Genomic DNA, 23,391 nt, shown 5'->3' with positions numbered 1-23,391 from the left:
TTGACCCCCACTTAAACCACACTACTACTACACAATACTGAAACCCAGGGACCTCCAATGAATCATTATTGGAATCCAAGGACCCCACTGAGTTATTAGTGGAAGAAGAGGACACTGGCCTGTGCATTTTCGATGACTTGAACTGTAAAATAAAATATAAAAATACAGAAGCACGCATTCATCAAACAATTATACAAATGATGAAATATTTTATTTAAAACACAACCAAATATAAAAAAATTATCAAAATTTTAATTATAATAGGAAAGTCAGACCTTTTCTAAATTCAGTTGAGGCCTCCCGTTATCCATACTAAATTCTGTGTAATGCACAATTCAAGCTGAGGATACTAACTTAATTTTTAGTCTTCAGTTTCAAATTCCTTCACCATTACAGAATGTGTTAACATGTTCAACTGCAAATCTTACTTCTTCAATTATGTAAACTATATTAATTTGATAATATTATTTAATTTTCTAAGCAATCGCGGACCTCTGGGTATGCTTTGCGGACCACCAGGTGTCCCTGGACCAAGAGCCACTGCTATAGAGCAAACCATTGGAACTAAGGAGGTACTGGATGTCCAGCCTGTGGGTTTTTCAAATATTATCAGGTGTCATGTTCAGGGGGGCAAAACAAGTCCTGGAAACCCAGTCCTATCTGCAGCGTTGATAGGCTGGCCTCACCCTTTGGAGTTCTGCTGCTTCCTCCTCTTGCTCCAGGATAAGAGCCTGTTGTAACAGCAGTAGCCGGAACACGTGTAAGCAATAGAAATGAGGAGTGCCTGTTCGATCCATTCCCAGACTTCATGTAAAAGGAGAAACTATACATTTTGATTACTTAATAGGGTTCTGTCTGTGGGTAATTGCAATCACTTGTGTCTTCTTCTTCTCTGATGCGTTGTTGTGCCTAGTTATACTTTTATTTTTCATTTTAACTTTTTGGGAAGGTATATGTAATGTTGTACTTTGCTGTTGTGTCAGCCATCATTGTTGATTTTATGAAATGAGATTTCAGAAATTGCTTGATTTTGGGGGGTTGAGAGAAGATTAGCACCTGCTCTGAGCCGAAGCACTTGTTTCATCTGAATTCTTTATGTGGAAGTGGTGATCAGTAAACTAGTCAGTTCTCTTTTTCTCTTTATGCATGTGGAATTACAAGCCGGTACTTTGGGTTTTTCTGCACATGCAGAGATTTCGCAAGCAGATTTGCTGTTTGAAATCTCCGCATTGGGCGATACTTGTATTCGGGTGAAGTCAAATCAACGTATGAAACCATGGAGAAATTTCAATACGCCCATCTTGTAATTTGGGGATTTTTATAGGAAAAGACAGTGCACGCGGCCCTGTCGGAACTTAGAGCAAAATGAATCTTCTGTTTCTCTCCTCTGTGCTGGACTTGATATGTCCTAAAAACTGTCCTAACATGTAATGCAACAACAAAAGACATAGATGATCATAACTCAGCCCGTTGTAATTTCAATTATTCAATGCATCTACAACAGAAATCACATTCATGGCGCTGATACCCCATGAGACAAGTTCTTTCCGCTACTTTTTCCGTTTTTAGATGCCAGACCACACCGGACATGTTTAGTGAGCGCAACTTGAAACGCAGACAAAGATAGGAAAAAAAGGCCCGGCTACACGGCCAGAAAGATTGTTCCTTTTATTGGCCCGTTTTCTGAACTAAAAATGCTGCCTTTGACAAATGAACAATTTGTCGCTGTCCCTGCTCAGCAAAATGCGAGCAGCGGCATCACCTCTAATGTAAAGGCAGTGAAAGGGCGCTCTGCGTGTTTTGTCTCACTGGACAGAAACAGCTGCACGCATTCATTGAATTGTGCTCATGCAGATAGTGGCAGGTGAAGATGTATATAAGGGATGCTGTGTGCCCACCCACAGCACCGAGGTCTCACAACCATCCAGCAGCCAACATGGGGAAGGTAAGTAAAAGAGGGCCTATATGGAAGCATTGCATAGGGTATACGCATACATAAAGCACATACATTACATTAATTAGATGCGAAAAGTTACTTTATTTCTGGATTTCCAGTTTAACACAGCATGGTCAGTGGCAATATATGTGAATGTGGTTCACCTGTTTACCTACACCAGCGTAGCGCGCTTCCCTCTTCGACGTTACTTTTTTTGTTCACAATACAGAATGATTTTGGTCATGACATACCAACATCAAGGCAGTACATTATACAGGAGTGGTGGGTTGCCTCTACCCTTTAATCACCCAAGTAGTAGTGTACTGTAGAGGTGCACGGTTCATAAACGTGATCAGCCTCGTTTGTTATCTACAGCCTCATTTCTAACTCCCAAAGGAGGTATTTTTTTTATAACAACACAAACTTCATGAGGCTGGTGTAGTGTTTTAAAAAACAGAGAATGTGAAAATACCATAAAATACTTTTGGAGAAAAAAAAACATACACATTGTGGGACTCGCCTATAGGGCTATCAGGCAGTGCTCACTGATAGACCCGGTACGTGGGCCTGTTTTTGGCTGTTTTTTGTGGACCTGCTTTATGGTCTTGTGTCCAGTTTGTACTGTTGATTCACCGGATACTGCCACAAACCTTGCCTGCAGCATGCACAAATGTGTGCAGTCTCCATACCGTACAAAAACACCTAAACAATGTGTCTTGCAAAACACCTATACAGCATCTGTACAAAAAGTTCAAAACCGCCATATTTGTAAGTGTGGGTTACTTTTTTAGCTATCTGATTCGCTAATGGGGGCCACATTTATTTTTATGTCCGGGCCTATTTTCTGCTGTTGTCTGACCCTGGCCATACAATGTAACAGAGACAGAGTATTATCTCTTAAAAATATTATAATCTCCAGCAAAAATATGTTTTGATGGAAATATCATCAAGAGGCACAGTCTTGCAAATGGAGAAACTCTGCAAATTCATGAAGTTGCAAAATGCCTCCCCTTCGTGAATGTCAATCAATCAGGGAATTTTAAAGCGCACTATTCACCCTAGAGGGTCTCAAGGCACTGTTTGCAGGTGATATAATAATTTTGCACAATCCTATTTTTATTTTCCAAAAATGTAATAATTTATAAATTGGTGGGCCTCTTTTAAACAGAGGCAGCCAATGAGAGGGCGGAACCGTGCCTTATTGCCAGCCTTTACTTTTTCTGTGAGGGCTCGAAGGGGCTACAGTCCCCAAGAGTAGCCTCAGTCTGACGGACACTGCGTCATTGTGGCACAACCTCAGAATATTGAAGCCTGTAGTCTAGGAGTGTAGCCTGCTGTCGCACGCCCTAGAACAAGGAGGGAAATGCCTCCTCTGGCTGCTCTCTGAACTGTGAAATACAGCATTAGTCATGGTTTAGGGGGCCCCTCTGACATCTAGACCCTGAAGTTAGTGCGTCTGCTCCACAGAGGTGTAGCTTCATGGGGAGTGTTTGGGGTGTTACATTCCCCCTCGTAATTGTATTTTCTGATGAATAGCTTGGTACAGGTGCTTTCAGTCGGTGGGTATGGTGAGACGCCTGTCAGATTTCACCGAGGATTTTTGCATGCACACACTGACAATAACACACAGCTCTAGCTCATCTCTGTTTTGAAAGTCCCTCAAAATGTTGGTCATGTTACAAAATGTCGAGTTTTTCTCACTTAGTACACCTACCAATCTGCAATCCTCACCCTTTCCACTGCCACTCAAGTCCCTATCATTGGTTTGTTTGATTTATAATGTATTTTAACATTATATGCCAGCATGAGTGTTGGGAAATCTGAAGCTCACCCCCTCCACTGAATCTTACTGACCAAGATACTCCCCTACTGCTCCACCAATGGAAGCTACATCCATGGTGTAGACTGGAAGCTTGTGTAACCCTTGGTGCCGTATGCTGTAATGTACTATTTCATACAATATTATATTAAAACATATTGTAACTAGATCTCAGTGCTTAATTCGGCCCAGTGGTTGCAGGTGGGACCCACTAGCAGTTAATTTTGGGGAACAGCCCTTATTTTTCTTCAGCAGGCAGTGAGGCAGATTAAGAGAGTAAAACACAAAACAAGGGAAGGAGGAAGAGAGATGGAAAAACAGTGACAAAGGGAGAAAGCTTTGGTGAACAAAAATTAAGAGTGAGGTAAGTAGGCAAGCAGTGACTGATGGTTGATTTAACAGGTTTAGGGTGGATTAAAAACCATGCAGCCTTGGTACTCGACACACCACAAGCACTGGCCATGGGCTTCTGGAAATAACTTTCTGCCATGACTCATATTCTCTCATGAATAAGGCACTGCTAGGCCTCAAATGGATCACCAGTCCTGAAACAATTCCTGTGTATTTTGACTTTAAAATCTATCTTGTGGTAGATATGACAGCATTTTATCCCCAAAAGGCTCCCGCATACATGACAGGAAGATTTTAGTGAGAGGAAAACAGCGTAACTGATTGTCCACCTTGACAATCCACTATAGGGGACCTATCATGTTACTTGTGAAGCTTCACACACAAAGCTAGAGTGCATCTGCAGAAATAACATACAAAGGGCCAGATGTATGAAGCGTTCTACTGCTCACAAACGGCCCATCCGGCTCCTTGCAGCTGGTAAAATGCTTTTTGGCATGTACAAAAGGCAAAGTGCGAATCAGTAATTTGTTACTGAATCGCATTTTGCTTTTGCGATTCAATATTAGGAAGGGGTGTTTTTACGGCTTCCCTTCCTAATACTGAATAGCACTGATATGTAGAAATGGTTTGCGACCGGGAATGTGATCATAACATTTGCAGTTACTACCAACTTCAAGATGGTGGTAACCCTTTGCAAATGGGAAGGCATCCCCAAGAGACCCCTTGCCCTTTGTGAATAGAAAACGTTTCATTTTTCTTTTTGTAACACATCACATTTCCCTTTAAGGAAAATGGGCTGCTTTACAAAAAGAAAAAAATGCTTTATTTAAAAGCAATCATAATCGCAATTACAGACATGGTGGTCTGCTGACCTCAGCAGGCCAACATTCCTGTGATTTTTGCGATTCCTAATGGGTCTCAAATTGTGACCTACCTCATTATTATTCATGATTTAGGTAATTTGTGACCCACTATTTAGTAGCAGAAAGTGTTCAACTCGTTTTCGTACATGCTGTTTTGCAATTTCGTAAGTGCAAATCGCAAGGATTCGCAATTAGGGAATCAGAAAACGGTTTCTTAGTACATTTGGCCCTAAATGTCCACAACTTGGTGAAGATTAAGGGGGTCATTAGGATGGCGGGCGGACTTTGCCCGCCCGCCATCCTCGTGGTAATAGGGACCGGCTGCCGTAAGGGCGGGGGTCCCATCACCAGCATTAGGATGCGCCCGTTACAGTGGCGAGCGCATCCCGCATTCCTACCATCACAATGGCAGGAAAGCATGCTGTGCACTTCCATGCACAGCATGGCAGGCAGCGCGCGGTGCCTGCTATGCTGTGCATGGAACTGTTGGGGGGGTTCCATAGGTACCCCCCATGTGCACCCCCCACCGCCCCCCGAGTCCCTGGGTCCCCGCAACGGGCCCCCTGAGGGATTGTCCACATGCCTTTCCATGGTGGCATTGCCGCCACGGAAAGGCATTGAAAAATGCCCATCATAATAAGGCTAGCGGTGTCTGATAGACACCGCCACCATATTATTCCTTATCCGCCCCGGCCGCAAGGCGACCGGGGCGGAAAAGCGGCGGATGGTCTGTCCGTCCGCCGAGGTCCCCCCCGCCATACTAATATGGCGGGGGAAAACGAGTGTGGATGTCAGGTGGATTGCCTCCACCAGGCCGGCGGTGGCTAGCGCCAGCCTGGCGAAGGCAATCCGCCTGACATCATAATGGGCCCCTTAGTTCTCAGTGGGTGAGAAATTCTTTCCACCCTGGATGTTAATAACAGTGGTTTTTGGACAGCAAGTGTTCAATGGCATTTATGTCATACATCCAAGATGTTTTCTTGCACAGAGTGAATTGAAATTTATGTATCAAAAATGCATGGTTGATGTGACCTTATTTGTTTACATACAACAGATCCATATAACATTCTGTGACCAATCACATTTATGCCTTCATTTTAATTTTATCACGTTTTATAAAATATAATTGATATTTCATTAATTCACAGCTTGATTCATATTTAAATGACATCTTTCACCATTTTGTAGTATTTAGAACTTCTTCGTGTTTCAGAAAATACCACTACATTCACCAGAAACACATAGAAAATCTGAAAGGAAAATTTTTGCAAAAATAAGAATCTAATACTTCAGACTTAAGGTATAATAAACCATCGATACATCCTCAATTAGGTAAATTGCCTCGTCACATTAAAGTTATTTGTTCACAAACCTGAAAACTTGCTTGTGCAGTCATATTGCTTGCTCTGAGATATACTTAGCCACACTTGATTTTAATTCCTGATTTCCGATGTTGGATTTATGTTCGTTAATCTTTAGTTCCTACAGGACACAAGATTAAAAAAATGTATATGGCGGATTTTGAGACCTGTAAGAAACAATATTATTGAATCAAAACCAATCAACAGAAATTGACAGATTGGTGTCAGTCACCACCAAAAGTTCTGTTCATCCTATAGGCATTCTCAATGGTGGAGCCAATAGCTGCTCTTCCATTGAGATCTTTGTCTTCCCCAAGATCTACATGAGGTGGGAAGCCAGAAGATGACTGACTGACCTTACACTTTTTTGATGGATGTCCCATTTAGCCGTTTTTTTAAGCAGGCTCTGTTTGTAGCTTCTGCTAAAATTACTTTAAGGTAATCATTTTAAGCAGTCTCCTTGCTCTATACAATGAAAATACTGCCCACTATTTCTGGAGCGGTGTGACACCATACTCTGTGCCCTATGAAAGAGTACTTCGCAAAAATCTACTGCTAATGAGAAACAGTTCGAAATTAGTTGTAAGGGGATCTTTACTAGTTTAATAAATTCTCTGCATTTAATAGAAACTAGATAACTAACACATTTAAAATTCATCACCGAACCATGAGTCATATTACACTCTGTCATTCTTATTCCTTATAATTAAACTGTCTTATTTTCATCCATAATAGATCATCTTCTACGAGGACAGGAATTTCCAAGGCCGATCCCACGAGTGCAGCTCTGAGTGTCCTGATCTCACTCCTTTCTTTAGTCGCTGTAACTCCATCCGGGTGGAGAGTGGCAACTGGATACTCTATGAACACCCCAATTTTAGAGGACATCAGTACTACCTGAAAAGGGGCGAGTACCCTGACTTCCAGCAGTGGATGGGTTACAATGATTCCATCCGGTCATGCCGCTTGACCCCTCAAGTAAGTGGTGTCTATAGTTTTACTTTTAAGCTAAGTCAGAAACTCGGATCCTCGGTTCACAAGAGATGCAGTCTAAACTAATGTCACTGGTTAAAGGACAAGGCAAAGCCGCATAGCTCTATTGATGCCAGTTTGCTCTGCTACCTCTTTCAAATTGTAAGGAGCTCTACAGGAAAAGCATGGCAGTCATCAAATGGGATGTAATGTCAACTTGTGTGGTGGGAATCTTGTCCCTAGAACTGAATTTTCTTTGCCAAAAAAGTCCCTGCAAGGATGGGGTGAGGACTGTACTATCGAAGAACGTAAGAAACAGTTTTCCCATACTGAATGCGCACGTTTTGTGCTTAAATAAGATTTGTGTTCAAAAACAGAGGGCCATGTGCATTCTGTAGAAGATTCAGAGAATCTAGGGGCATATTACCAACAACTAGCGATAATTATCGCTTTGTTGGCTTAGCTGCATTAATTTTATCGCCGTGTTGCTGCAATTTTTATCGCTTAGGAACCTTGCTATTATCAAGGTTTATCTCCTAAGCGATAAAAATCGGCCGAAATGCATGAATATCGCTGTAAAGTCAGTGATATTCATGCATTACCGAGCTGATGCTCTTAGCCCATTGGATAACATGGCTAAGAACTGCTCAGGGCATGTGTTAGCTTTTGGAGATATTCGCGCTTAGCGCGAATATCTACAAAAGTTGGTAATAGGAGATAGCGATGTTAGCGACTGTTTCCAGTCGCTAACATCTTGGCACGCCCACTTTGCATGTCATTAGTGATAAATATCTCTGACATGCAAAGCGGGGCCCAAGATGGTCGCTGTCTCCTACTAGCTGTCGCTAACTGGTGTTAGCGACAGCTAGGTAATAGGGAGATAATTTTATCTCCGCTTTCTTGGCTTTTAAAGCCAAAAAAGCGGAGATAAATCCCTTGATAATATGCCCCACAGTCTTTATATATTATCTCATCTTTTTTTAAAACCAAGTATTAGCAAACTGGTAGTCCAGGGAAAACATGAGCCACCAGTCTTTCGAATTTTCTGAATACTTTCCATAGGGATTTCTAAATGTCTTTTACTAAAAGCTATAATTTTACTATAGTATTATAATTCTATAATATTAGTTTGGTTAAGCATAATATTAGTCTACTAAAACATCATAATGCTGACATTTTGCAATATTCGTGTTCACAATAGTTTATTTTAGCACATGAATGATTTATATTTTGCTTACCTTTGTGATTAAGACACACGTTGTTGTTTGCAAAGTAAAGTATAACCTGCTCGTGATTAGAAAAACAGAAATAGTTATTACCTTCGTACTGGGGATGTATTAGCATTTCATGAGAATGTATAGCTGGGTTCTATTATGTAACCTGTGGATGCTTTAACAAAGGTTATTCCAATCATCCGTTTTCTTTTCTTGTTTCTTATCCAGCACCGTGGATCTTACAGGATCAGGGTTTATGAACGAGAGAACTTCGGTGGCCAAATGATGGAATTCTCTGAAGACTGTCCCCAAGTTCATGAGCAGTTCCGCTACAATGACATTTACTCCTGTAATGTACAGGACGGGCACTGGGTCTTCTATGAAGAGTCCAACTACAGAGGACGTCAGTACTACCTGAGACCCGGCGAGTACAGGAGATACAGCGACTGGGGAGCTATGAGCCCCAGGGTTGGTTCTTTCAGGAGAGTCAGGGATCATTATTGAGTTACTTAGTATGTGAAGGCCAGTGTATAAAATTAAACAATACATTATGTCACAATAATATTCCATCGCTTTGTCTCGTTATTAACATTAAACTGATGTATATTAGTAAATTGAAACTACCATGCTGTCTTTATAGATACTGTAAGTTATAATGGAGATTTTCTTAGCTTTAGTGAAAGAAAATCTTGATTTTATTGAAGACAAGGAGGGAAGTATGCTATTTTTTCTTACCTTTATTTTAACAGCAGCTTACTGTATGCTGTCATAAAGAGCAAAACAACCAATCATGAAAAGGCTTTCCTATAAATATATTGACTGGGAGCATTACATCCTCTTTTCTTGCAATGGCAGTTAAGAAAATTGAAACATGGGAACTGTAATCAAGCCAATAGAAAGAGCCAAAATCAGTGCAAAAGCGTTCACAAAATAGTTCATAACACACTGAAAAAGTGGGTATTGAATACTGAAGTCATCTCGAAAATCCATGTCTTTCCTTGCAGAACAGATTGGAAACTGTTGGTGAGAACCGAGAACATAAAGTTGCGATTGCTTCTTAAGTTGCGACTGATGCAATAGAAAAAACAAAGAGAGGGTTAGAAGCATATTCATGAGAGATAATACCCGCCTCCCTGTCTTTAATAAACTAAAGACTATCTTTCACTAAAGTTAAGAAAATCTTTATTTTATTACAAGACCCATAGGCTCCTATTATGCTAATTCAAAGCAATGTAACAATTGTATTAGCAACATGAGAAACAGGTTTGCAATAAAAAGTTCTAAAAGTAGAAACATTACTCCAAGCAGCAGATTTGAGGACGTCATCCAAATCCGCTCCAGCACCTCAGGCACAGGACAACACCTCAGGTAGAATGGGCTTCAAAACTGAAATATCAGTGCCAGCCAAACTCATAATCCATTTGACCCAATGGGTTAGAGTGGGAGATGAAACCGGATTATAAGGAGCTCTAAAAGAAATAAGAAGCTGGGGGTCGGACGGCTTCCCCAAATCCATGTTTTTTAAAATATATTCCCTTAAACAACTTCCTACACACAATTTTGTGGTATTCTAAAAAAAAGTATAAAACACAGTCTACAAATCTGGAAAAAAACATCCAAAGGGGTATATTGCACAGAAAAAAAATCTAGAGCTTTGATATCAGTAAGGCGTTTTAAAGAAACCAAACATAAAAGAACACTCAACTTTGCAGATAAAAGTGTGAGAGGTAAGAAATAATTATAAGGTTTATTAAGAAAAAAAATTAAAATTACATTTACATCCCAAATTGAATTGTATTTTATTAAATGAGGTCTTCCATCCACTCGAATGTGTTCAGCCGATATTGCCGATCTTTATGTGTTAATCATTCTATAAGCTTTCCCTTGGGAAGCAAGAGAACCTACAAAAATAATTATCCATGTTAAATCTGCTGTACAGGGATCTGCACCCCTGCCCATGCACCAGCAATTCCTAACTCCCAACGCTCATTTGTATGCTTTGGTTGTCCCTGGGCCCCAAGATTGCGGAATGAGTTGAGCAGTTCTGACAAAATTCCTGGGGTTCTCAAGGAAGACACACAGCCAACCATGCCACTAGAGTGAGGGACCGATTGAGAATTAGATTGTGGAGTGAAGCTTGAGGATTCTGAAGTAACATTGGAAATAATAGGAGAAGAGTTGGTTGATCTATAAATAACTCCAATATGTTAAGGAACCACGGTTGACCCTGCCAGAATGGAGTAATCAGTAACACTTTCTTTTTTTGACAATGTGCAAGCATTTGAGATATCATAATGAAGGGAGGCAAAAAAATAATTCACCTGACTGGACCAGTTCTCAAGAAATGCATCTGTTGCTAAAGCCTGAGGATCTGGTCTCCAACGTTAATAGAATTAAATTTGGGTATTCAAGCGGAAGTGAAAAGGTCTAGTAACAAGGGACAGAATTTGGAAAAAATGTCCCTGAATACTGATGGGTGAAGACGCCAGTCATTTGAATCTTTAAATCTCTGGAACACTAGTCCACTACAGTATTCAGATTCTCTGGGAGATACTATGCTTGAACTCAAATCTTTCCCTCTAGGCAAAACTCCCAAAAGTTCTTGGCTGGATTGGCCAGAGGTTTTGATGTTGAACCTCCCAGATGATTTATCTACTGAATGGCCATTAGGTTGTCCATTCAAAGAAGAATGGAATAACTTATCTTGTTTCTTGAAAAGGTTTGAATCGCAAAGGAACCTGCAAGCATCTCTAATCATTTGATGTGCAGTGATGACTCCTTTTTGACCATGCGCCACCAGTCGAGAACCAATCATATCTTGTACCCCAACCAATCCGATTTGCATCCGATTGTAATATTAAATCTGGTAATGTAGAGAAGATTGCTCTTCCGTTCCATGCTTCTAGATGATCTAACCGCAATTGGAGTTCTGAACAAGACTCCTGATGTAAAGGAATGATATCTCCATACTGAGAACCTTCCAAAGATGGTGAATCTTTAGTCTTTGCAATGCCGGAAAATGTAGGGGACCTGGAAAAATGCTTTGGATTGAGGATGCCAAAAGGCCTTCTGTACAAGCTAATAGCCTGAGAGTCAGATTGTGCTGACCCAACACCTGACTTAACTCATTTTTGATGCGAGAAATCTTGTCTGTTGGAAGATGAAAAATTGTCTTGGCTTAATCTACTATGAAACCTAAACATTCGAACTGACGAGTCGGTTGAAATACAGACTTGTCTTTGTTGATGAGAAAATCCAGGGCCAGATGTAGGTCGGCAAATACCGGGTGGTAACGGCCGATTTCGGCCGTTACCGACCGGTATTTGCTAATGGAGATGTAGGGGCCTTAAAATATACAGAATCTGTATATTTACCGATTCGGTAAATTTACAGATTCTGTAAAATACCGAATCGGTAAATTTACTGAATCAGTGAATACAGATGTAGGTGGCACTGAAAACAGTGCCACAGGCCATTACCGATTCGTTATTTACCATGTAATACTATTGCATGGTAAATAACGAATTCTAGTGTACATGTACATGTACACCTGGGCCCTGTGGCACACATACATGCCCCAAGGGCATGTATGTGTGTCACATTACACACAAGACAGAAACAGGGGTGCAACAGGGTGTCAAAGTGACACCCTGTCCCCCTTGGCAAATCGGTAATTTTACTGATTCTGTAATTACCGAATCGGTATTTTCCATTGAATCCTATGGGCTTCAAGGCCCATAGGAATCAATGACAAATACCGATTCGGTAATTACAGAATCGGTAAATAACGAATCCTACCGATTCGGTATTTTTTACAGAATAATTACCTACATTAGATTTACCGATTCATGAATACCGAATCGGTAAAATTCGGTATTTATGAATCGGTAAATCTAATTTACCTACATCAGGGCCCTAGACTCTGAAGAATAGATTTGAAATGTGTTAGATGTGTTATCAGCAAATCTCTGTCCTGATGTAGGAGAAGAAAGTCGTCCAGATAAAGTATTAATCTGACGCCCTGATCTCTCATGTGAGGGGCTGAAGAAAGTCAGAAAGAGGGCCTTTTGTACTGATAAACAAAGTTTTTCCATTGGAACTGAAGGAACTTCCTGAATGACTGGTGAATCGGAATTGAGAGATACAGATCCTGGAGATCCAGGCAAACCATCCGATTTTTAACAACAAAGAATCTCTGAGATGGGTGATTGTCTCCATCTTGAAATAATGACAAACAACCTAATTGTTTAAAGATCCTAGATTTATCTGAAGGATTAAGATGAGAAATCTCTATTGCTTGTTTGTGAAGAAGGGATTTGATCTCTTGAGAAAACAAGGGTTCTAAATGCTTTGAAAAAGACAGGGGAAAAGGAACCTTCTCCTGAACTGGAGTTGTAAAAACCTCTATACAATCACCTTGTTCCATTTGAAAAACCCATGGACCTGAGGTTAACCGGATCCAGGCAGGAAAAAACTCAATTGACTGCTTACTGGATGATGGCCAGAAACAAGGACACTTACCTGAGTTCTGATATCCTCTGTTTCTGAAACAATGTTGTCTGAAACCCCTGTTCTTCAGTAGATAAAATTGGGGTATGTAGTTTTTCTGCCAGCTGAAGGAGCCTCTGGTTTGATTAAATGCACCTCTTGAAAAGCGTCTCCTGCCTTTGCCGGCCCTGCCAAAAACCTTGTGACTAAAAATTCTTTGTAAAGAAGATTGAGCTTTGTCTAGAGAATTAAAAGTTGCAACATATTTGCCGAGTTCCTTGATTTATGAATCGCCAAAGAGCAAATCATAAGCCTCTTGACCGCTTCCTTCGATGTCAAATTAATTATTTTGGGGTCGACTTTCAGATGTAGGCTCTTGCGTCTTTCTTGGGACATGGCTGACTTGACAATACCTAAGAGACATATTGCTCTCTGGTCCCAGTTAGTCTGAGTTATCCGATCCACTTTGGTGCCTTCAATCCTAGATTTTTCTGCCAAATCTAAAACTCTGGTAAAGGGATCAGTGAGAGCTACCAATCTGTCCGGGCAATTGGTCCAGGTTCTGTCCAGGCAATTGGTCCAGGTTCTGTCCACCTCCTTTTTAGGATCCTTTCCAAACTTAGTGAAAAACAAAAGCATATTTGGATCAATGGTGGGAGTAACTGCAATACTATTAGGCAGGGAAGGAATAGGACATTTGAAATGAAGACGACAGATAAGTGGAGGATCAAACATCGGTCGACCAGAAAAATCTAATATTAAATTAGAAGTATTATCAGATTTTGATGACTCTCACAATTTTTTAAGAGAAATTTTGGGTTCTTCTCCCCAGGTCCAGACCAGATCATTATGTCTGGATTATCCTTATCCATATCATCATCTGTGTCACCCATGCCATCATTTGTATCTCGTAATTTAGCAACCTTATTGGGCATTTTGAACTTCTTTGAAGTATGATTTTCCTCAGAAAGAGGTTGAATAATAGGAGAGTCTTTAGCCATAACTGTAAACTCAGAAAAATGTTTTTTAGCTTTCTTGGCACTAATATCATCATAATCATTGGCCAAAATTATTTTCATACAGGCTTCCAAAGTTTTAGAAATATAAGACATCGAACTGGAAATGGCATGTTGTACGGAATCTTTTATAAATAAGTTAAAATTATGTGAGCCTCCTTATCCTCAGAATACATTTCCATGTTAAACAATAGATCACTGATATCTATACAAAATCCGGTTAACTGTCACTTTCAGCATTCCGCAAAGAGAAACTGAGAGGAAACTAAGAATGAGCCACAAAGCGGCTGCAGAAATACTTTAACTATGGGCGTGACTAGAGGCGGGTCCGTAGGTGTGTCAAACAGAGAGAGAGGAGGTAGGTCATTGATGTAAAGCAGCAGGAAGAGGCAGAAGGACGCGTAGTCCAAGATAGAAGCTTCAGGGCCGGAAAAATATGGAAAAGCGGATGCAACGTTGCCTGCGATTTACAGCACGAAAGGCAATGTCGGAAAGATGCTGAGTAGCATATCATCAAAGGCTGAGGTAACGGACAGCGCTGATAACTTCAGAGGCAGCGTAGGCCATTGGTCATCGCAAACCCGAAAAGACATTGAGACAAAGAAAGTTACCCGAAACCACGTGACACTAAATAAACACCAGAAGATAATGTATAACGATAAAAATCAGGAAACAACATTATTTACCACTTAAACTGCATAATATACACCTTTTAAAGATAAATATGTAAATATACTTATCTTGACTTCGAGCAGCAAGGAAATAGGACTTGTTGCTCCCAGTCAAGATATTTATAAGACCGACTTTTCATGATTGGTTGTTTTTCCTCTTTATGACAGCATACTGCAGTTTTTCTCTCTAAGGATGCTGGGATTTGTAGTTTTCATCAGTGATGTCATTTGAGATGTCATCAGTGATGTCACTGACCATGTCATGAGTAATGTAATGTGTGACGTCATCAACAGTGCTTTGCGGTCCCGCAAATTATAGTTAGCTGTACTAACTATAATGGGGGATTTTCCCTAAAACCTATGTTTATTTCAGTGAATATATATATATATATATATATATATATATATATATATATATATATATATATATATATATATATATATATGTATTACCTACTGGCGGTCGCCAGTAGGTAGTTATAGTTAGAACCTAGTTTCCATAGGAAATCCACAACATTCTATTTGGGAATTTACAAGGGCCTATTATCAAGCCATTTATCGCCGCTTTATCGGCAGTTTCCTGTCAATAAAAGCAGCGATAATGTATCGCCTTTTGTTGATAATATGCTCCCTCATTTCTATGATAGTAGGTAAAACTTTCCTTTTTTTTGTGTAGCAGTTGTACTCTCTACGCATGCGCAGCCTCATTTCGAAGCCCACGTTTTTTTCTTCAAGTTCAACAAGCAAACCTCTCTATATTTCAGGTAGTAAATTTGTCGCTTTCTTTTCCCGGGTCGTGTGTGTCATCCGCTGCTGTACTTTTGTAATATATTAATAATCCTATTTTTTCTATATTTATTTGAAAGGTAGTGCCGAGGGGACAAACGTTGATTACGTACTCCGTCCACCGCCATTTTAGTAGTTTTTCACTGTTATTTTTATTATATCTGTTAGTTAGAACTCAGTAGTTTTCAATCCTAGTCTTGAATATCTTACTATAGTATTTCAACATTATTTTTATTGTGGACCGTCATACCCCTCCCCCACAAAATAAAAGAAGTATGTAGTTTTTTTATTAACTTTTATTAAATCAATAAATGTAAACAAAACTCAAATATGCCTATATTAGAAGCAACTAGAAAAATAACTTTAACAACAAACAATATTATAAACAAATTGTTAAATGGACTCCAAAAGCTGTCCGATTGGTAATCTGCCAAACAAAAAAGAAAATTAGAGTTTAGAATTATGTAGATGTGAGTAAATGAGCTGAAGCATTACAAGTTTTGGTAACTCTACAGTTTTACGTGTGCAGTGTGCCTCGTACATTTCAGTTCTGTTATATTGCCGCGTTCAAGTGGTGTCAATATGGAAGTGTCTATTGCGTTACTGACGCCCGTTATGCCGACTTATTTCTAATGCATTGCTATGAAGGCTTTGTAGATCTAGGCCTCTGTGCTTACCGTTGTATAAACCTTGCGGCCAAACACTTCAAGCAGTTGAATTCACAACTTGTTTTGAACAATTCTTCTACACGTCCCAGCAGACAGCAGTGTCTATAAGTTTAAGAGAGAAAGAGAAATGATGTCATAGAGAGTGAGAGAGAGACAGAGAGAGAAAACAACAAGATGTCCTTCACATCTAACATGAGCTTTAATTGAAATTCCCTAGAGCATATTATCAAACCAATTATAGCCACTTTAGCGGCACTTTCCTGCCGATAAATTGGCGATAATTTTGTTGCCAAGGCTTGATAATATGGCCCTCTCTCCTTTCACAAATAAAGGTAACACTATAATTTTACGAGTGCAGTGTACCTGTAACATTTCCCTTGTTATAGTGCCGCGTTCAAGTGGTGTCTATATGGAAGTGCCTACAGCGTTACTGACGCAAAAGTAGCATAACGGCATTGTAAATATGCCGATTTATTTCTAATGTATTGCTATGAAGGCATTGTATATGGAGGCTGCTGTGCTTACCTTGTATAAACAGTGCGGCCACCGGAGTTCACCACTCGACTTTAACTCTGCTTCTACACGTCAAAGTCTATTCAATACGTTGAAGACACTTCCATTGCTGTTGCTCGATAGGCCGTGGTTGCTTCTGAAGGATGTTTGGTGAAGGAAACAAAAGGATATTTTGATTAGTCATTGTAAACTGAGTTGCGTAACTACTGTCAAAAGTGAATTTTAATGTGGGTTCTTAATATTCCGTAGTTAGACTGTTGCAGCTCCAGCCGCGGCCGGTAGTGGGAGTACCGGCCTGGTGGTGACGTGGGGAGGGGGGGGGCAGGGTGGGGGTTAGTAATGTATGGAATACGGACTTTAACAGGTAAGTAAGCATAATAATAAATAAAACTAATTTCGTTGCGCGCACTGCATCACCAAATGCGATGCAGTGCAAGCAACGAAATTTGTTTTATTTATTTTTATGTTTACTTACCTCTTAAAGTCCGTATTTCATACATTACTACCCTCCACCCTGCCCCTCCCCCTCCCCACATCACCGCCCAGCCGGTACTCCCAATACCGGCCGCGGATGTTATCGCCACTTTTATCAGCAGGAAACTGCCGATAAAGCGGCAATAATGGGCTTGGTAGTGTGCCCTTGTGAATTCCTATAGCAGCCCAGGTTAACACAAGAACCTGGGGTGCTATGGGAATTCACAAGGGCATATTATCAAGCCCATTATCGTCGCTTTATCTGCAGTTTCCTGCCAATAAAACGGTGAAAATTCGAACACCGGTCCTTGATAATATGTCTGTTTGTATTGTGAATTTATTACGGACATTTCAGTGATTATAAAAATGTTACTGCTATTGGGAAAAAAAACTTAAATATGTAAATTAATACATTATGTAGGATTGCGTTCGTCTAAAATATTAAGTCGCATTTTTGTATGTAGTCAGCTACAACCCTTTGACTCCTTCTGATGCGTATTGAAGTGTCACTGCTCACCTTTTGTGGAAACGAGTTTCTTCATGATGTAGTCACGATCTTCAACAAAGAAGTCTCATACGCGTTGCCGAGTCTTGATACCTCTATGGCTCACGACATACTCGTGCTCCCATCATCATCATCGCAAGTTCTTCACCCGCTCAGTGCTTCGGGCACCACTAACTCAGTGACCAAAGAGGTCACTCATGTGGGGCTGGGCCCTTTGTTCGGTGCTTTTGGAACAACTCTCAAATGGCGTACAACACGTGCGCTCCGTCTTTTTTATAGAGAGGGTCATGTGTGTAGTGACAGATGCGCTGAATGAGTGTGGTGTGGGTGTATACCAGCCATGAAGGAGTGTGTGTGTCGATCTGACAACTAGACCTGCAACTAAGAAATCACTTCAATGGAAGTTTGGGCCTTGTACTTTTGTTGTGTTTTCCTGGTAGCGTAAGAGTGGCCTTCTTTTTTCTATGTGACGTTATAGAGTCACCATCTATGTAACCTATTTTGTGACGCATTTTATTGTACAATGCGTTTGAAAAACTAGTTGTGGTAGGGTGTTTTTTAAATTAAACTGTGTACTCTGGTTACGAGTTTGTTGAGTGTAGAAGTATATATATATTTTTCTATTTTCTCTTCTATCATAATTGTGCTGACTTTTCTGCTTTAGCGTGCAGTACTATATTATTTTATAAAATGTATAACAAACTGTTGAAATCATGTTTGAAATTAAAATGAAAGCATGTAAGCTGCTCTCTGTGAGGAATAGCAATGCCGGCTCCCGCAAGAAGTGGGGAACCGGCTGGAATCGTGGAGGCCTTGCGGCTGTTCCCACAGTTTGCAATGTTAGATTTGAGCCCCGGGGGATGGGGTCCTTGGGAATTAAAGAAAATTAGTGATAAAGGCTATTTTTCTTCATGGTAGATTAATCGTACGCGTACCAAGCATGTATGAACGACGTACAGTTGGAATATTGGAAGTCGTCCTGTAAGCGTACCTAAGCAAGAAAAATAAAACTTATTTTAGATATTTATGAAGTGTATTTGTTTATGTGTTGTGTGGCTCTAAAAAGAGCCCTTGTGTTTATTGAGAGATTTTAGTACCTACAAGTAAGTACTGATGCAGAGTCTTAAGTTTATGAGGAAGACTCTGTTCCCCTCATCTGTAAAATGTCCTATAGATGTCATGCAAATTGTAACGCAGATTGTTGTTGTAAATAGACCCCATTCGATAGTCTCGGAGAAAGGCAGAAACAGATTTATTCACATGTTTCCTAGCTTTCTCAATCTGTTGCCAATAGTGGTTGGACCAGTTCCATTTCTGCCTTTGGCACATATTAGAATATACAAAGGCAGTTTTGGGAAACAGTGTCATCAATTGTGCAAAGGTGTCCTTCATAAGCATTTCCAGACCTACCCCTGTCAAAGTGCCTAGGTCATTGCCACCACAGTGCACAATTATGAGGTCAGGGTGTTGGAGATGCAAAAAGGATTTCACCAATGGAATCAATTGGTGCCACTTTAACCCTCTCTGTCCAATCCATTTAATGTCTACATTTGGTAAACGTAGGTCTTTGTGAATTCCTTTCCGTTCTGTGTACCTTTGACTCCAGAAAATATAGCTGTGTCCCACAATCCACACTGTTAGCATCTTGAAGAGAGGTATGGATGCACTCTGAAGGTCTCTGTAAATGAAGTGGCAGTTTGAAAAGTGAGATTTTTTCTAAAATGGTGGACAACATGCAGTTTTGAAAAAAGAAAAGGATTGATTAGTTGTTCGAGAACATTCTGTACTAAGCTACAATGAATGTTTCTGTGTTTTAAAAGGCTGATTTTTATTGGTTAAGAATAAGTGTTAGCAAGGAACGTTACATAAAATAAGCTGGTATATGCTCAAGTGAAGCATACTTGCTGTTTTAATTTGCAACAATGTATGATGAACTTTTCACCTGTGTGCTGAGTTAGGTGTTCCCTGAAGTGTTTCTATGGTAACTGGCAGATTGTGGAATGGAGGAAGGGTTGAAAAATGTGTCAGTTGGAAAGGGTGCAAAAGTTCAAGCAATATAAATGTGTGTTTCGTTTTGAATATAATGTGGGAATAAATGTGATTTTTTATTTATTTGTATATGTGTGTAGATTGAGTGTGTAGTTTGATCGGAAAAGTTTGCTATTTGCGATAGGACTTCCTGATCCCGTAGGACTGTTTAGGGGGATTTACAAAGATGTCCAAGTTCAAAATCTTTGATGGCCTTTGTTGAGCCTTTGATGGCCCTGGGGAGCACCGTCTCCGAGGGTCGGCTCTTGAAGTGTTATAGGGTGCCTATTCGTGGGAGTCTTCTGTTTGCTATGGTTGGGCGAGAGTTCTCTTTGAAGTAGGAAAGCAGATTGTTTTTCGTCTGGGAGAGCAGTATGTAAGGTAGTTTCTCTGACCAAAAGCAATTCCGGCTCCCGAATGATGCAGGGAGCCGGCTGGTACCGTGGTGGATTTGGGGCTCTACCTACGGTCTTTTACGTTATATTTGAGGCTTGGTGGCTGGGGTGTCCGGTGATTCTAAAAAATGAGTGATATATGCTATTTATTTTTTTACGGTATATTTATTGTGCGACTACAGTGCGAATTTTTTAATTTGTTCCATAAGCGTACATAAGCAAGAAAAATGAATTAAAAATAAATCTTTTACAGATATTTATCAAGTTTATGTGTTTATATCTTTGTTGCTTGTAATGAGACGTTTTTGCTTTATTGGTAGTTATAAGTAAGTGCTTATGCAAAGTCTTAATTTGTTGAGGAGCTGTGTTTTATACAGTGCTGAACTTTTGACCTCTGTTGACAGTTGACTTTTGCATGATCTGTTGGGGGTAGGGTGGAAAGTTATGTCAGTTGGAAAGGTTTGGAATGTTAAATCAATAGAAATGTGTGTTTTGTTTTGAATTAATGTGTGCGGAATTTTAATTGGTTATTTATATGTATGTATGTGTAAAATGAGAGGGAAAATGTTCCATTTGACGGTTCTGCTGCAAACACGGAACTAGAGTGATTCTGTACAAGAATATCCACTGTGTGAGTGGTATTCTTCTTAATCTACAAATCAATTTGAAAGGTGAGTTGATAAGTTGTATGGGAGTGTGTGTGGTGCATCTTTGTGCATTAAGGAATTATGAGGTATATCAATACAGGCGATAATATTATTGCCGCTTTATGGGTAGAAAACTGCTGATAAAGCGGCGATAATGTTATCGCCTGCCTTGATAATATGCCCCTATATTCGTTTGGTGTTAAACATTTTATAGTAGTAAATGTGTTTTGCTATAATGCATGCTGTTATGTTTTTTTGTTTAATATCAGTTTGTGCATCTCTGTACATAAAGGGATTATGGGCCATATTATCAATAAAGGGCGATACATTATCGCCGCTTTTATCGGCAGGAAACTGCTGGTAAAGCGGTGATAATGGTCTTGATAATATATCCTTGTGAATTGCCATAGAAACCCAGGTTAACACTAGAACCTGGGCTGCTATCGGAATTTACGAGGGCCTATTATCAAGCCCATTATCACCGCTTTAGCGGCAGTTTCCTGCTCATAAAAGCGGCGATAATGTATCGCCCTTTACTGATAATATGGCACTGACGGGCATATTATCAAGGACCGGTGTTAAAATTATCGACGTTTTATGGGCAGGAAACTGCCAATAAAATGGCGAAAATGTTCTTGATAATACGTCCTTGTTAATTCCCATAGAAGCCCATGTTCTGGTGTTAACATGGGCTTCTATGGGAATTAACAAGGGCGTATTATCAAGCCCAGACGCGGCCCCTGGAGGGAGTTGCGGTGGCACAGGCGGGACGGGGGAGGGGCAGGGTGGGGGGTGATAAACAACGGAATCAGGATGATTGTAGGTAAGTAAACAATTAAATTAATAAAACGAATTTTGGGCCATATTATCAACAGCATAAGGCGATACATTATTGCCAGATAAAGCGGCAATAATGGCCTTGATAATATGCCCTTTTGAATTCCCATAGCAGCCCAGGTTAACACCAGAACCTGGACTGCTATGGGAATTTACAAGGGCCTATTATCAAGCCCATTATCACCGCTTTATTGGCAGTTTCCTGCCGATAAAAACGGCGATAATGTATCGCCTTATGTTGTTGATAATATGCCCCTTAATTTCGTGCCCTGCATCGCATTTTGTGATGCAGGGCGCGCTACAAAATTAGGGGCATATTATCAAGGACCGGTGTTAAAATTATCGCCTTATTATCGTATTCATAGCGTATGCTGAGAATGATTAGCAGTAGAAACTATGGTGCGATCACTCTCTCACTGTCAAATCAGAGCACAGGGCACGCTATGAGAATAGTTAGAAGTGGTCACTTATTGGAGATCCGATTCAGCTGTGTGGCTTATTGTGCGATGTTAGCAGGCATCGCTTACATGATTACGATAACTGAGCATGTGGTTTGCTATAAAAAAGTTGTGTTTACTCCTCTGTATGGGAAGCTGGATGTTTCCATCTGGCTGTGGATTCCGACCTTGAAAGAAGAGTTAACCAAATGAGCCGTATAAGAGCGCTATTGTCTCAAAAAGAGGTCGCTCTTACATCTGCTAGAGAAACATTTGTCCTTCATGTAGCAAACACCCGCACAGAAGTGTATGCTTTATTAAATACAGATGTGCCCCGGAATTTTAGGGAGTTAATTTAGACTATCTTTAATGCGCCCTCGAGTAGGGGGTTAGCTTACTTTTTTAAAGTTATAAGCATTGTCTTGTGACTTCTGTAGAAACTATATTTGGTGTCTTGTCGGTGTTTTTTCATTCGATTTTTCCAGCATCTTTGGTGAATTGTGCTTAATGCTCACAATAGTTGCCGGTGTGCTTGTATTAATTTGTTTACTTAAATATGGATGCACATCTTGCAGCAGACGACAATATTTCTCGGTTGTTGCTGGTCCGCAACCGAATGCTTAGTTACTATGGAGCGCTGCCTCTTGCAACATTGAGTGCAGTTTATGGATTATCGTTTCGATTCTCCTTTTTCCCTTGCATTCAGCCTCTCTTCCATTGCCTGAGCTGTGATTTCGACTGGGCCCTGGATTTGTGTCTCTGCAGTACAGTGTCTCCCAAAGCGGATTATGACTAGCTGATGAGCCCCTTAGTGATTCATGACGTGCTCTGTTCTGGCGGCGGGGTTATGGCCTTAGCAGCAACACATGGAATAATGGGACGTTGGAATGTTTTTGCAGCGGCGCTTGAGTTCTTGGCACGCAGTTACCTTGAAGATGACCCGAGTTTTCCTCTGATGGTGATAGAGTCTCCGGTTGTTGAGGAACATGTATGTTCATTCCCACTATTTAATTGGATGGGTGAAATGTTTTCAGATGAGAACAATGACTTCCTGTTGGAGGCTGTTGCTACATATTGTGCTTACACGGTGTTGGATTAAGACTCTTTAATTTTTCTACCTATTCTTTATTATTTAGTTACTGCTTTCTATGAAAGAGCTAATAACTTTTTTTTGGAAATGTGAACATGACTCTGCTTTTTAGGCTTGGACTCTGCGTTCGTAATTTGCCCACGTTTATATTATGTGCTTTGGTCAAGGAAATGTGTTGTGGGCTGAGCCTTGCACTCACACCGTGTTAAGTTAGCATGGGTTTATTAGAAGCTTAAACGTCATTTTTGTTTTCCTGCTCTGCTTTGCACACAACACGCACTTGCAATATTGTTTAGAAAAGGGTGAGTATTTTGCTTCAT

At 40.3% G+C, this 23,391-nt stretch overlaps 1 protein-coding gene across 1 annotated transcript; it reads left to right on the top strand.

Moving 5' to 3' along the window:
- Positions 1-1,918: 1,918 nt before the first annotated feature.
- On the top strand, positions 1,919-9,080 carry LOC144824616 (gamma-crystallin M2-like). The gene is made up of 3 exons (XM_078683670.1): positions 1,919-1,945; positions 7,066-7,308; positions 8,745-9,080. The coding sequence occupies exons 1-3, from the start codon at positions 1,937-1,939 to the stop codon at positions 9,018-9,020; spliced, it is 528 nt and encodes a 175-aa protein (XP_078539796.1). The 5' UTR covers positions 1,919-1,936; the 3' UTR covers positions 9,021-9,080.
- The last annotated feature ends 14,311 nt before the right edge of the window (positions 9,081-23,391 follow it).

Source organism: Lissotriton helveticus, chromosome 3_1 (assembly GCF_964261635.1).
Source record: "Lissotriton helveticus chromosome 3_1, aLisHel1.1, whole genome shotgun sequence".
In the NCBI taxonomy this organism is placed as follows: domain Eukaryota; kingdom Metazoa; phylum Chordata; class Amphibia; order Caudata; family Salamandridae; genus Lissotriton; species Lissotriton helveticus.
Note: the sequence above shows the minus strand (reverse complement) of the source record. Positions and strands in the feature narration are given on the sequence as shown.

Bases quoted from the DNA above. Each gene is read 5' to 3' on its own strand.
- LOC144824616 (XM_078683670.1), top strand. The intron at 7,309-8,744 runs GTAAGTGGTGTC...TTTCTTATCCAG, and splicing joins CATGCCGCTTGACCCCTCAA to CACCGTGGATCTTACAGGAT.